General features: G+C 55.5%; 2 protein-coding genes across 8 annotated transcripts in view; one reads left to right on the plus strand and one right to left on the minus strand.

The window, feature by feature from the left end:
• LOC122374127 (ubiquitin carboxyl-terminal hydrolase 36-like) overlaps window positions 1-13,232 on the plus strand; it is a 79,579-nt gene extending 66,347 nt beyond the window's left edge. For all 3 annotated transcript variants that reach the window (XM_043352703.1, XM_043352700.1, XM_043352702.1), the window contains exon 18: window positions 10,845-13,232. In XM_043352703.1, the coding sequence (XP_043208638.1) occupies window positions 10,845-11,060 (216 nt within the window). In that variant the 3' untranslated portion in view covers window positions 11,061-13,232. The remainder of the gene's footprint in view (window positions 1-10,844) is intronic.
• On the minus strand, window positions 3,920-8,292 carry LOC122374128. Of its 5 annotated transcripts, XR_006255161.1 has the most exons (4): window positions 5,940-8,292; window positions 5,444-5,650; window positions 5,084-5,231; window positions 3,920-4,716 (listed from the first exon to the last, which is right to left on the minus strand). XR_006255161.1 is itself a non-coding variant. In XM_043352705.1 (2 exons), exon 2 carries the CDS (start codon window positions 7,391-7,393, stop codon window positions 4,319-4,321), a length of 3,075 nt encoding a protein of 1,024 aa, XP_043208640.1. In that variant the 5' UTR covers window positions 7,394-7,447; window positions 7,696-8,292; the 3' UTR covers window positions 3,920-4,318. The 5 variants fall into 5 exon arrangements, 4 of the variants coding, with proteins under 4 accessions (XP_043208640.1, XP_043208639.1, XP_043208641.1 ...); XM_043352705.1 differs by having other exon boundaries at window positions 3,920-7,447; window positions 7,696-8,292; XM_043352704.1 differs by having other exon boundaries at window positions 5,084-8,292.
• Window positions 13,233-15,773: the final 2,541 nt, after the last annotated feature.

Consider the following 15,773-nt stretch of genomic DNA (forward strand, 5'->3'; position numbering starts at 1 on the left):
GTCAAAATACTCCTCCATCGCGAAGCCTCGTGCGCAGACGCAGTCTTCGGGGCGCTCGCTGCGCCAACTCTTGACGCCAACTGACGGGCTCCAAATGGAACAGATGGACTCCGAAACGAACATGGGAATGCCGACACATGATCCCTCCAAACTTACAGAGGAGGAGATGTCCCTGACAGCCTATTTGCAATAAGGGTCACTTTTACACTATAGACGTATGGGGAATTCGACCTTATCGACATGGTACTACGAGGTCAGCTGATCTGCTTGGCATTTAAATCGTAGTAAAACTGGCATTTAAACGCTGCGAAACAACTTACGTACAACGTAGCTCCGATTTGCCGCTCTTTCTTTTTCATCCCTCCGATTTTCTTCCGATCAAGAGAAGTTTCGTACCGAGAGAAGTTTCGCAGCCACGTCCGATATAACTTACGATAGCACGGATCCCCCCAGCCTTGGTGAAACTGGGCCGTGGAGAACCAATAACGTCTTGTGTTGACATGCGGTCAAATATGTTTGACGCACCCAAACATAATAACTGTCCTGTGTGGGCATCGCGCGTCGTTTTTTGTCATCCTAACCAGCGTTGGAATTCTCATTTTCAGTCCTAGTTGATAAAATCTGTCCGCCGAACAGTAACCTGACGGACTACAGCCACTTACCGCCACCTCATGTCCAGGGGTGGATTTTTTTGTTTTTTTTTTAATTGGGGTTGCACAGCCCTGAAAGGGCGCCCAAAGCGGTTCCGAGGGGCGCAATAGTCCGAAAGTGGGCGCCACCAGGTACGGACGTAAACTTGGCGTTGGGGGGGGGGGGGCGAATTGGCAAAGGGGCCCCTGTAGACCCTCGCTGGGGGGGCGGTGTGTTAGCTTAACCCGCGTACCGCGGAGGGGGGGGGGGGCGAATATCCGCCCCCCTCCCCCTGAAGTTTTTCGTAAGTAGCGGAAAACTTCTGAAACCAGTATGAGACCCTTATATAAGCCCGGCGTAAGATCATTTAAGGCCAGTATTGAGATTGACCCTCATAAACCGGGTGAGACCTCGCACAGCAGTATGGGTCTTTGAACTCCAACGTGGGTCTTACGAGACCTGCCTGAGCCATCAGAGGCCAGTGCGGGCCCGGGGTCATCAAAGGCCAGTGCGGGGTCGTCAAAGGCCAGTTCGGAACCTCTGAGGTGGTGTGAGCCCTTGAGGCCAGCGTTGGTCCTTGAGAGGTCAATGTGGGACCCCTTGACTGGTATGGGCCCTAAGAGACATGTGTGGTGCCAATGCGACCCAAAATAGACACAACTAACGACATGGGGCTCTCAGACTAGCAGCGGCCCTTAAAAACCTGCACGGGCCAAACAGATCGACAGGGGCCCTCCGAGATCGGCAGAGAAAAGGAAGATAGCATGAGGCGCCTATGATGGGCAGGCCCGGGCTGTCAAAGACCTAAATGGAACTATCAGAGATCAGGGACCCTTAGCAGCAGACATGGGCCCTCAGCAACCGATGTGACCCCGATATGGTAATAGACCTTAATGCCGGCCCGCTGCGACGAGATAACGGCCCTCAAATTCCGAAATTCCGACATGGGGACCAACAGAGACTGGCAGGGAACCTTGGAGGACGGCATGAAACGCCAAAAGTTCTTCCTTGGACCCCAGAGACTAAAGATGGGACTCTCAGAGTCTGGTGCGGGACCCTCTGAGGCCTGTTTTGGGCCACCAGGGTCCGGTTCGGTCCATCAGATGCCGGTTATGGCCCTCAAAAGCCGGTTTGGGACCCTGACTGGCCACTGGCCAGTACTGGCCCTCCAAAACCAGTTGGTCATCAGAGGCCAATGTTGGTCCTAAGAGACCGGCATCGGGCCTTCAGAAGCCAGTACGGGCCCTCAGAAGTGCCCAAGGGTTAGTCTTTGTCCGCCAGAGACAGAAATTGGGCCATCCGAAGCCACGGTGTTGGGCCCTAGGAGGCCAGTTTGGGCCGTCAGACACCAGTTTGGACCCTCAAAAGACCAGCGTGGGTCCGTACCGGCAGTGTGAGGCCCTCAGAGACCAGTACAGAGCCTTCAAAGGGCAGTTTGGAACCATCAGAGGCCGACGTGGGCCCTCACATGCCGGTGTGGTATCTTACAGGCCAGCGTGGAGCCCTCAGAGGTCAGTGTGGGGCCCTAAAAGACCAGCATGGGTCGGTGTTGGACCCCAGAGGTCAGCATAGGGCCCTCAGAGGCCGATGTGGACCTTTAGAGACCGGCATCGGGCCTTCAGAAGTCAGTACGAGCCCTCGGGGACACACAAAGGCCAGTCTTGGGCCCCCAGAAAAAGAAATGAGGCCATTAGAGGCGTGGACCCCCAGAGACCAGTTTGGGAGCCCTCGAGACCAGTACAGGGCCCTCAAAGGCCAGTTTGAGGCCCTCAGAGGTCGATGCGCGCTCTTAGTGACCGGCACCCAAAGGTCAGTCCTGAACCCCAGAGACAGAAATGAGGCCATCAAGAGATCAGTGTGGGGCCCTCAAAGGCCGGTTGGGGGACTCCTGATGCCGCTTTAGGTCCCTCAAGAGCCAGTGGAGGGCCCTGGGAGGTCGATGTGGGCTCTCATCGGTCAATGTGGGCCCTCATCGGTCAAGGTGGGCCCTTGACGGCCACTGAAGCGCCCTCAGAAGTCAGGATACTCAAAGACCGGTATGGGGGCTGTTACATAATACCTGGCGTTGGTTTCTTGAGCCTCGTGAGTGACGTGACAACCCGGTAAGAGCCAGGGCCCCTACGCCCATCGAGGCCCATCGGTTGTTTAAGGGGGCAAATTATATGATGGCCCCTGATTTGTCTTTGGGGGGCCATGGCCCTGATGCCCCCCCCCCCCCCCTGCGACCTCCACTGGGCACCACCCCCATGCCCCCCACTGAGCGGTGAGCGGCGCACCAGGAATCGAAATCCACGATTTTTTAAACTGGTCATAATTGCATGTCCGACAGCTCTATACGGCCTTGTGACAGCTCAAGCTCTTGAGAGGAGGGTAGTACCTTCATTAGAGGGGGCGGCGCTGGCATTTGCACTTGAGGCGGCAGCGCCTACACTTAGAGGGGGCGGCACCTAAATTTTATGGGCAGCACCCTAACTTGAGGGGCGACACCCACGCATGGGGGGGGGGGCATCTATCTACATGTGAGGGAAAGGCACCTTCATTTCAAGGGGTGGCACCTACACTTAGGGGGTGGCACCTACATTTGAGGGGGCTGCACTGCAACTAGGCCTTAGAGGGCGGTAACTACACCCTAGAGGGTGCCAACTACATTCGAAGGGACGGCACCTACATTTTATGGGATGACCGATGACACCTATGCATAAGTGGCCGGGGCAAACATTTGAGGGGGCGGCGGGGTACCTTCATTCGAGGGGGCGGCACCTGCATTCGAGGAGGGCCGGCACCTACATCCGAGGGGGCGGCACTAACATTTGAGGGGGCGGCACCTGCATTCGAGTACGGCCGGCACCTACATTCGAGGGGGCGGCACTAACATTTGAGGGGGCGGCACCTACATTCGAGGAGGGCCGGCATCTACATTCGAGGGGGCGGCACTAGCATTTGAGGGGGGGGGGGCACCTACATTCGAGGAGGGCCGGCATCTACATTCGAAGGGGCGGCACTAACATTTGAGGGGGCGGCACCTACATTCGAGGGGCGGCATTTAGGTACATTTGAGGGGGCGGCACCAATATTCAAGAAGGGCCGGCATCTACATTCGAGGGGGCGGCACTAACATTCGAGGGGGCGGCACCTGCATTCGAAGAGGGACGGCGCCTACATTCGAAGGGGCGGCACTAACATTTGAGGGGGCGGCACTAACATTCGAGGAGGGCCGGCATCTACATTTGTTGAAAATCAAAATGAAATAAATAGGGCCGGCTCTCTGGTTTGACTTAAAAAAGCTTGAATATATGAGCACTTCAATTATATTGGTGGCGGTGGTGGCAGCAGATAGCACACTGGCGGTACACAACCTCACACGGCGGCGGTGGCGACAGAACTCAGAACGAAATACGACAACAAAGCGAAATCGGCGCGGTTAGGAAAAATATTCGTGAAGGATGCAGGGGTTACCAAATGGGCTGCCATAGGTAAAATAAAATGACGAGGCGTAAAGGAAAGGTAGGATACAACACAGTAACGATGGAAAACAAATACGGTACGGTAACATGAGGAGAAAAAAGGTCACAGGGCAGTAACGAATAGCGACATACTCCCCACTTTCGAAGTGAGCCATCACTTCGAAAAGTCTCTCCTCACTCGGCACACAGTCACTTTTTCGGCACTCGCCTCGCCGACGCTCACTTCACTCCGACGCCTCTAGTCTCAACAGTTTGTTGATCGGGCGGCGGGTAAGTCGCCCTCTTAGCACGATACTCGCCGCGCGAGCGCGGCCGTCCGCTCCAGACAGGAGGGACACCACGCGCGCCAGAGGCCAGCGACCACGCGGACCTTCCGCGTGCACCAGCACAATCTCTCCGACCTCGGGCAGCCGAACCGGACGGCCGCGCCGAGAGAAGCTCCACGTGCGTAGAGTCTGCAGGTACTCTTTGGTCCATCGCTGAACCAGGTGCTCGCTGATCAGCCGCTGGTGCCGCCAGCGCCGACTCAGGCTGTCCAGCTCGTGGCCAGACGGAGAGAGCACGCCACGGATGGACGTGACCCCGAACAACAGGTGCGCGGGCGTCAGCACGTCGTCGTCACCTGGGGTGAGAGGTCGGAAGTTCAGTTGTAACGCCAACTCATACAGGGTGACTGCCAACTCCTCATGGGTAAGATAACACTGGTGCAGGGTAATGCGCAGGGACTTCTTGGTTATCCCGACCAAACGTTCCCAGAAGCCGCCCCACCAGGGCGCCGCCTCGGGTACAAAGCGCCAGGTCACAGCTGCAGGTAGGTGCCCGAGCAGGGCATGAAACGTTCTGGCATTGTCACTCACAACTAGCGATGGCGTGCCACGTAGCGCAAAGAAGCGGCGCAAAGCCAGCTTGACGTCAGCGACATTCTGAGTCTTACACAGTTCGAGATGCACAGCTCGCGACGAGGCACAGGTCAGCAGCAGTACCCATACCTTGTCGCCGCCCTTGACGTACATCGGACCGAAAAAGTCCACACCGACCCGGCTGAACGGACGACTGGGCTCCGTCCTGAACGGGGGCAGCGCGCCATCAGCTGACCGGTACGGCGCACCCCGGTACCTCCGGCACCTGAAGCATGTACTGACCACACGATGAACAGTTCGTCTCCTCACACAGTATTCACCAGACAGCAGTGCCAGTGTGGTGCGGGTACCCTGGTGAAACGATTTACGGTGTGCATCATCCACTATCAAGGTGGTCAGATGGGCAAACTCAGGCAGAATGATCAGAGCAGGTTCGTGAGTTCGCGTGACTGCTTCTAGGACACCATCTGCGTTTAGACGAGGTCTGACCTTCTCGAGTCGCGAGTTGGGTGGCAGCGGTGCGCCTGCCGTCAGCGCCTCCAGCTCCGGCGCGTAGGCGGCACTCTGCGAGACCCGGATCCAGAACAGCAGCGCCTCCCGGCGCTCCTCGGGTGACAGCGCTCCACTCCTCCTCTCCGTGCGCTGGTGCCTGGCGTTGTGCGCGAAACGAAGAATCCACGCGGTGCGGTTCACTGCCTGCTTGAGATGAGAACACCGAGTCACATCAAACGGTCCACGCATGACGTCTGGAATCGGATCAGGGCCACACTCTCGTCTCACGGCCACGACCTGACGTCTGACCTCGGGCCTCGTCTCTGCTTCGGCTTCTGCTGAGGGAGGCGTCAGTAGCACTAACGAGGCATCATAGTCAGGCGGACTCAAATCAAATGGTGGACCCTTCCACCACTTGTCACAGGCGATGAGAGAGGTCAGCGTTACCCCTCTCGTGCCTATGTCAGCGGGGTTATCAGAGCCTCTGACGTACCTCCACTGGTCGGCGGTCGTCAACTGAAGCACAGTCTTCACCCGGTTCTCCACGAACATCTTGAGAGGCCGCCTCCGGTTGAGCCAGTGAAGCACGTCGGTCGAGTCGGACCAGTAGGTGACTGTTGCGCTCTCCAGATGCAGCGCGTTCTTGATGAAGTCCATCAACCTGGCTCCAACAACAGCGGCCATCAGCTCCAGCCTGGGGATCGTTAGATGTGGAGACAGGGGGGCCAGCCTACTCTTCGACATCACCAGGGCAGGCTCCCCACCCTGGACCACATACACCACCGCGCAGTAGGCGGTCCGAGACGCGTCACAAAACACGTGAAAAGTCGCTCCGGACTGATCGTCACGCGCTCCGGCTAGGCGAGGGAACCAGATCACCCTCCCCGGCGAGTCTCTCCACCAGGCTCGGACCTCGGTCTGCAGCTCCCCACTCAGGGGACTATCCCATGTGCATTGAGCGTCAAGCCAGGTACGCTGAAACAGGGCCTTCCCCCAGATCAGCCACGGCGTCACCACGCCGAGCGGATCAAACGGTCTACTCACAGCAGATAGCAGCTCAGTCCGGGTGCCAGGGCAGGTCACCTGTGGCACGGTCACGGCCAGACGATCCGATCTTGTGCTCCACAGTAGGCCGAGCACCTTCTCGTCCTCAGTGTCGTCACCAGACATCCTGGTCTTGTGAAGATCCATGGAGGCCTCGCTGAAGACGTCACCCATCTTCGTCAGTCCGGCCTCTGCCTCCGCCCTCGTACTGAAGGACGGGCACATGTCGTCCATGTAGACGGAATCCTGAACCTTCTGCAACAGAACAGGTTCATCGCGCAGACACCGGCGGACGTGCTCAGCGATAGTGCACAGCAGCATGTAGGGCGAACAGGTGAGTCCAAACGGGACCCTGCGAAACCTCAGCCGCTGGCCCGCCCACAGTAGCTGCACGAACTGACGGTCCTCCTCAGTGAGTACAATCTGATGGAAAGCTGCACGAATGTCCGTCTGACAACCCACAGCTCCTGAACGGAAGTTAAGTAGCACAGCTGGTAAACGATGCAGCAGGTTCTCTCCCGGCTCAAGGTAGGAGTTCAGGCTCATACCTGCACCGTCTGGCGCTGATCCATCGAACACCACTCGCAGTTTGCCGTTGCGGTGCAGTCCTCGATGCGGTAAGATGAACTCTGATGGTGGACTCGGCAGCGCGGGCTCGATGACGGCGTCTTCCAGCAGCTGATGCAGGTGGTCATCGTACTCCTGGAACTGTTCAACATTCAACTTCTCTGTCATACGGTGAGTCCGGGTCTTCGATAACATCAGGTTAGACACTGGGCGCTGGTCGGACTTCCATACTAGCCCCATCTCATACCTGTTCTCGGTGGCGTTCCAAGTCGGTACAGGTGGGTCTCTCTCGGCGGTCTCCTCTGCGGCGACTCCCACAGCGTCCAGCGTCCACATTCGCTCGACGTCAACCAGCTGACAGCGGTAGGCGTGCCGCTGCCGGGTCGTCTGCTGGCCTGGGGACTGTCCGTGGAGCACATACCCGAACACAGTCTCCACCAGGCGGAGGCCAGGATTCACCTCCACCTGGTTCCACAACACCACCTTGTACAGCTGATCACACCCAATTAGAACATCAACAGGTCCGTCACGGAAGTCATCAGCAAGCTCTACACTTGGGGGCAGAGACTGAATGGGTGGTGGAGCTCCCACGGGCGCACACAGCTTATCAGTTCTCCAGAACACAAGCTCGGCCTCACCTTTCTGGTATCCAGTGAGCCGCGCGCTTACTTGGTCGTACTGGTGAGCCTCCTCAACTCTTTCCTTGAATCCGACACACGCGAAGGTCCCCTGGCCGACCTTCTCGAGTCCCAGCTGGTCAGCCAGTGAAGCCCGGATGAAGGAGGCGTCTGCCCCGCCGTCAATCAGCGCGCGTACTAGACGCACGCCCCGAGGACCAGCCACCTCCACGAGCGCCGTCTGCACGTAGCAGTGCTGCTGGCTCCGCACGCCCATGCACATCCGTCCCTGGTTGGCAGAAAAAGTACCAGCAGCAGCAGGGGGCGGCAATGGTCTGCGATCAGGCATGCGACTCTCAGACACAGCAGCAGCGGCAGGGGGTGACAGAGGTCCGCGATCAGGTACACATCTCTCAGTAGGCATGAGGGCTGCATGCTCTCCGGGCGGCGGGTGCAATGACGAGTGGTGCGGGCCACCACACCATGGGCATCGGGTGCTGTGGCAAGCACGCAGCAGATGGGGACCAAGACACTGGTAGCAGAGCTTAGCCTGGCGCACAACATCCCAGCGAACAGGCACAGTCATGGTGCGGTAGGCCGAACACGCAGCCAGGCCATGCTTACCCGTTCCGCATGCCAGACATACCCAGTCAGGTCCCTTCTTCTGCCACACGTTCAGCATGCTGACTGTCGGCTTCCCAGGTACTGCGGTAGGTGGCTGCTCACTGGTGATCCTCTTCCTCCGAGCAGCTGCCTCCTCCCTGATGCTCATCTCCTTCTGCAGGAACTTCAGGAAGACTGTGAGTTCATCAGATGAGTCAGCACTGCATCTCAGCCACTCAATCTTCCATGACTCAGGGATGCAAGACAATAGCACAGGCATCAGCAGGACAGCATATGAGTCAGGCAACACGTTCATCGTCTCCAGCGCCCTGACCTCAGAAACCAGCCCATCAATCATGCGTCGCAAGCGGACCAAGTCATTGTCACTGTGCACAGGGGTGGTGGACAACAATCTCTGCATCAGCACCTTAATGCACAAATCTGGGCGATCAAACCTTTCCTTCAGGGTCTCCACAGCCTTCAAGTAGCCCTGGTCAGTGATGGGAAGACCCTGCACAGCCACCTCAGCCTGATCGACGAGGTGCGCCTTCAAGTGCACCAGCTTTTCGACAGGTGCATAAGCAGGGTTGTCATGGACAGATACACAGAACAGGCTCCAGAACTCTGACCACTTTTCCACATCCCCACAGAACTTGGGCAGCTTCAGGTCCAGCTTTCCCCCCAGGTAAGGCGGCACACACTGAGCCCTTCCAACAGAGACCTCAGAGCTCCTTTCCAGACGAGCAAGCACACGCTTAGCTTTGAAAAGCTGATCCTGCATATCCTGAACATGCGAGGTATCATCAGGCACAGACAGCTTTGTCAGGCTCACCTGGATCTCGGTCATCAGATCAACGTGCTGCTCAAGGTGGTGTATTGCCAAGGCAAGGTCGTCCTCTTGAGAATTATCACATTCGGCAAGCTCTTTCATCAGTCTGGTTGCCTTACCTCGAGCCACAGTCCTTTTCTGTTTAAGCTGTGCCTCACTCTCCATCTTGATATACACAATTCACAAGTCAATCTCAGTCTTGATCAGTCAAAATCAATCAGCAAATCATCAAAGAAGCAAATTTAACAGAAATCAAAAAGTCATCCGGCCCGGAGGACTATGTTGAAAATCAAAATGAAATAAATAGGGCCGGCTCTCTGGTTTGACTTAAAAAAGCTTGAATATATGAGCACTTCAATTATATTGGTGGCGGTGGTGGCAGCAGATAGCACACTGGCGGTACACAACCTCACACGGCGGCGGTGGCGACAGAACTCAGAACGAAATACGACAACAAAGCGAAATCGGCGCGGTTAGGAAAAATATTCGTGAAGGATGCAGGGGTTACCAAATGGGCTGCCATAGGTAAAATAAAATGACGAGGCGTAAAGGAAAGGTAGGATACAACACAGTAACGATGGAAAACAAATACGGTACGGTAACATGAGGAGAAAAAAGGTCACAGGGCAGTAACGAATAGCGACAACATTCGAGGGGGCGGCACTAACATTTGAGGGGGCGGCACTTACATTCGAGGGGGCGGCACCTACATTCGAGGGGCGGCATTTAGATACCTTTGAGGGGCGGCACCAACATTCGAGGAGGGCCGGCATCTACATTCGAGGGGGCGGCACTAACATTTGAGGGGGCGGCACCTGCATTCGAGGAGGGCCGGCACCTACATTCGAGGAGGGCCGGCACCTACATTCGAGGGGGCGGCACTAACATTTGAGGGGGCGGTACCTACATTCGAGGAGACAGCGACTACATTCGAGGGACGACATTTACATTTGAGGGGGCGGCACTTGCATTCTAGGAGGGTCGGCATCTACATTCGAGGGAGGGGGCGGCACTTACATTCGAGGGGGCGGCACCTACATTCGAGGGGCGGCATTTAGGTACATTTGAGGGGCGGCACCAACATTCGAGGGGGTGGCACCTACATTCGAGGGGATGGCGCCTACATTTAATGGGCGGCGCCTACATTCGAGGGGGGCGGCACCTACATTCGAGGGGCGGCATTAACATTTGAGGGGGCGGCACCTACATTCGAGGGGCGGCACTTACATTCGAGGGGGCGGCATCTACATTCGAGGGAGCGGCACCTATGTACATTTGAGGTCTGAGGAGGCGGCAACTACACTAGATAGTTGAGAGGTGACTATTGCCTACATGATGGGTAGCGCTCTTTTGAAAGATGGTGCCAAGTCAACGGGTGACATAGAGTTTTGGGATGGCTCAGGGTTATGGGGGCGGCACCACTCGAGTCGCCCGCCGATTTATTTCAGTCGTAAAGTTGGGGTTGCACAAACCGATGTTGGGGTTGCACAATTCAAAGTTGGGGTTGCACGTGCAACCCCAACTTAATATAAAAATCCACCCCTGCTCATGTCTTGAGAGATATTGTTTCGCTTTTTTGCACAGGGGCTGGATATTTAGACAGTAAGGAAATGGAAGATTCCAGATCCACGAGCGATGAGCATGTATTTGTTAGTAGCTTAAATTTTGGGACCCGTTAGAGACCGAAATATGTTTATTTCCAGCACTGATTCTGACCTGTTGCCCCGTCCTCCAACAGGTGAAGAAGGTGCGCGGTCACCGGGAGCGTCCCGTTCTCGACCACAACCCGTTCCAGCGGCTGCAGGAGGACCGTCGCCGGGAGCCGGGCGGTCGGGAGAGGGACCGCAGTCCGTCCCGACACCGGAGGGACAGGAGGGACCGCCGGCGCGACGACCGGGACCGGCACAGACACCGCCACCAGCGCCGCGACAGCCGAGACAGGGTCTCCCGGTGATGGGTGCAGATTGGAAATACATCGAGACAGTTAGGAAGAGAGAAGGTCAGTTGGTGGAAGTGATTGCTGACGGGTGACGGAATACATCAGGAAGGTTAGAAAGAAAGAGAGAGGGTCAGTCGGTGGAAATGAGAGCGGACGGGCGCTGATATACATCGAGAGAAGTTGAGTCGGTGGAAGTAATGGATGACAGCTATGATCACCACGTCAAGAAGTCTCGCAGTTCTAATAATGTCCAGCATGTCGGCACGAGGGCCTCTCTTTGATGGCTGACGAGCGCAGAGAGCCCCCTGCCTGCCTGTCTGCCTGCCTGTCTGCCTGACGGGCAGACGGGCAGATGGGTGATTGAAGTACGCCGAGCGGAATGAGTGGATTTGGACGAGCTGCAGCAGCCGGATCCAAAGCTGATCAGTAACGAGACAGATCGGCAACGATACAGGTTTGAAGAGCTTTGTGCCGCCGAGTGTGCGGCAGTTGAGTGAGGTGGAGTGTATCAGCTCCTATCGCGGGATTCTGCGTAGGTCGAGTGCTGGTGATGATTACAGCGAGCGGCATTGTTAGGCTGGAATGGCACGCTCAGAAGTGTTGGTGGAAAAGTCAGAGGTGATGGTCGTTTGTCGTTGTGAGCTGGTCTGGGAAGCTGGCAGGGATGAAGCGATCGCTGTATATCAGTGAACAGAACGGAGGGATGTCCGCTGGCTCGCTGTGTGCCGTGGGGAGCACGGATAAGCCTGACATGCGAAGGCATTGAAGACCAGCCACGTAATGGAACGTTGCGGCATTTGCACGACGTTTTGACGGCATGAGCTCACGGGCAGACTGCGTCAGTGGATGTGATTAATGCTAGAAAAATCTTTGCGGATCCAGCCGCCCGTGTCACTATACTGACAGCGTCGCGTCGGTCGCCTCTGCAAAGCCCCATCACCTGTCATCCACAGTTAGTCAGTGAGGGCTGACATCCCGCGATTTTGAGACTGATCAGACTGTAACGGGAGTGAGTTGCCCCGGGCGTTTGAACTCGATCGCCTCATTAACTGTACCGATTCATGTTGAGCATGAATCATTGGAGCCACGTGGTAGCTCTCTGTGGGTGAAAGCCACGTGCGAGGGCGACTTTTTTCACGGCATATTCTCGTGGAAGAACGGTTGTGTGTCTCATGTGTGCTGGCATAAGTGTTGAATGCAGTTGACATTCGCCGACTGGCAAAAGAAATCGTTTGCCAAACGCGGGCTATGGGGGCATTGTGGTGGTGGTTTGCAACTGTTTGTTGTTTTACGTGTTTTCATCGACAAAAGTGGCGACCGTATGTAAGACTGGGCTACGTTGCGATGTTTGTTGAGCTCTGACGTGCGGTGCGATGTGGTGTTTGTTTCAGGGCGAAGTGTTTGTGATCAGTCCGAGGCAGTCACCGCTGTCTCGTGAAATGTGATCTGGGAGGGGAAGGACAGACTGAATGAAGAGAAGGGTAACGATATGCGCCGGGTCAACTGCAAGAGGTGTGGCAACTTGGAGTGGTTTTCGCGGTCGTGTGCTTCGCTGCGATGGCCAGTGAATGTTGGGACGGTTTGAGCCGGTATGGCACTAAGTATGGGCGAAGTACACTGACAGGTTCAAATCTTCCACATCCACTACTTCCGGCGTTACGAAACGGGCCATGAAGACTTACAGCGGACGACAAAGCGAAAAGGCAGTGTGGTTTAGGAATATTTGTGTTTGCTTGTAGGCGCTGTCTTGTGTTTTGATATCGATAATCTTACAAATGGGTCTGTTTGGGTATTTTTGGCGGTGAACTACGCGAGAAACGCTGCATCCGGGTTCATTGGCGTCTCTCGTTGGCGTCGGCGTAGATCACTGTGTGGTTCTACCAGCTGTCTCGCCGTTTTCGATACGTTTTGCTGACAAGTCAAGCTCGGTCGGACGAGGTAAAGCGTTTGCGGTAGTTGTTTTCTGGTTGATTGCCCGGCTCTGGTGAGCTCAGTGAGAGTTTGGAGGGAGTTTGGTCACATGCCGGGCTGACGCCTTGTCTGACTGCTGCCTCTCCCTTCCTTGGAGGGCAGAGGTTTGATGTGTTTCATAAGATTGTGACGGAAATATGTGACTTCACATATGTAGTTTGAAGTCCTCATCGTGTGAATGAATTGTGTGGAAAAGAAAATCGTGATGGGAGTTGACGCGTTTTGTGTGATGGCGTTTCTACAGCGGAAGGATGGATTGTGGAATATGTTTTACCTACGTCTACATCTGTTTTTCAACTTTCTCGAACTTCCTTGTCGAGAAATGGGGTCTGAAAACACGAAGTGACTATTACTTTTTCGACAGGGTGATGAAATGTGGTGTTTTGCGTGTGCTCGCTCAGTCCACGCAAAAAAAGATCATTTAGAAGGTTCCCCTGCGTCGAATTCGTTTCGAAGATCTTCCTTTCGAAAGTGGCGCCTAACGATTATCGTAGATGTTCCTTGATGATCTCTGACCACGCGATGACATAATTTGAATTCGTCTCGGTCCGCATCAATTTCTCACTGCAGGCTGCAGCTTAGGTTGGACATTATGCAAAAGAATGATTTCTGAGCACGCGACCGACTTGATAAATGGTCCCGAATCGACGGGGCCGGTGGAAAATGAGAGCAGGCTCTGATTTATGAAAGCTTACTGGACAGGACAGGGCTCACTGCCGATTTGCCGCGCGTAGGTTGGGCGTGTGGTACACGAGTGCCTGTGCTGTGGCACGAAATTTTGAATAATTGCTAGTCGCGAAAGAAAAGTTATCAGGCATATTAGCGGAGTCAGTGCCGAGCCATAACGCCATGCCAGCCGTCCGAGCCTTCAATACGATAAACGGGAGCGATGAGCCATACCTAAAACAAAACGGAAAATATCCCTACCTTCTGGCCATCCTACCAATGCATCCTCATTTTCTCCCGCATCGTCTATGGCCTACGGCATTATTGGGCCGAATGTCGTACTGCAAGCACAGGGATCAGCCCGGGTGACCTACGCCCGAATCGCCTATTCCATCGAATGTCTACGCCCGGGTGACCTACGCCCGGCTGACCTACGCCCGAATCGCCTACTCCATCGAATGTCTACGCCCGGCTGACCTACGCCCGGCTGACCTACGCCCGAATAGCCTACTCCATCGAATGTCTACGCCCGGCTGACCTACGCCCGGCTAACCTACGCCCGAATCGCCTACTCCATCGAATGTCTACGCCCGGCTGACCTACGCCCGGCTGACCTACGCCCGAATCGCCTACTCCATCGAATGTCTACGCCCGGCTGACCTACGCCCGGCTGACCTACGCCCGAATCGCCTACTCCATCGAATGTCTACGCCCGGCTGACCTACGCCCGGCTGACCTACGCCCGAATCGCCTACTCCATCGAATGTCTACGCCCGGGTGACCTACGCCCGGCTGACCTACGCCCGAATCGCCTATTCCATCGAATGTCTACTGCCGTACGGCCTGCCCGTGTTCGTGGAGCAGTCCCTGCTGTATTATCGAGTAAGGATTTACCCATTCACTGCGCCGGCTGACTGGCGGCCCTATCCTTTGTTTGCTCTATTGTCGTCCGTCGCCCGCCGCGGCGGTGCCCAGGCCCGGGGGTCGCCTGGCGCAGCGGGGGGTAGCGTCCCGCCCCGCGGCCCCTGGCGCGGCGAGAGGTAACATGCCGCGGCGCACGGCACGGCGGGCCGCCGCCGCCGCCGCCGCCGAGGGAGTGGACGCTGACAAGGATGAGGGCCGTGGGCCCGTGGCATCACCTGGGTTTGTATGGATTTTTGTTCATTTGGCCGGCTGGCTTAAGTCACCGATTACATTAAAAGGACAAGTGAAAATGAGCCCCTGCACGAATTAGTGTCTTTGCCAACGGCTAACTTCAATTGCAGGAGGGTGAGGAGGGGTCGAAAGAACCACCCAGTGATTCATCCCTTGATTAAGCTATAGGAAAAGCGGGTTTGGCGGGTGGAAGCCAATGAAATACATTTTTATTGTCCTAAGAGCAACTTGACAAGAGTCATTGCCATAGAGTGCACCAAGTTTCAAGTTGAACATATTTTTTTTTTTTTGAAAAATGTGAAGTAAAGCCTTGCTTCTCCGTCAAGTGACGGTGTATTCAAATAACCCGACCGTTGGGTAACTTGAACAGTCTTTCTTTGCACGCCATGAAATAGTTATCTGGCTATCACCGATGTTGTTTGGTGTATAAACAAATAGGCACAACAGCTCTAACATAGGTACCTTATTGAAGAAAGATTAAAACAACAACAAAAATAACCGTTGCAGAATATCAATATCTGTTTGCAGCACACCAGCCAGTTGACAGCGGTTGGCTTCTCTCGTCAGTTGACAGATCGTCTATATCTCCGTTCGGTAAAACCTATCACAACCTTACCACATCTGTCAGAGTGGTGCCAATCGGATTTTGTACCTTCAGAATTCCGATTTTGTCCTATGCCCAAGTCGGAATTTGGTTGGACAAAGGCAGCATGCTTTGGACAATATTTGTCAATCACTTGCAACACTTCAGCATTTTTATGAAGTAATCGTGCACACCAGTAAAACGCCTTTTGGGGCGACCAACGGAGTGAGCGGGAGGGTGGGCCTTGCACGTGCGAAATTGCGAGGGGGTACCACCAAATAACTTGTGCACTGCACCCCAAGACTTACTAACCGGTCCCTAGTGATGTGCCAAATTTGAGCGCAATCGGCCCA

Source organism: Amphibalanus amphitrite, unplaced genomic scaffold, assembly GCF_019059575.1.
Source record: "Amphibalanus amphitrite isolate SeventyFive unplaced genomic scaffold, NRLGWU_Aamphi_draft 001608F_arrow, whole genome shotgun sequence".
Lineage (NCBI taxonomy): Eukaryota > Metazoa > Arthropoda > Thecostraca > Balanomorpha > Balanidae > Amphibalanus > Amphibalanus amphitrite.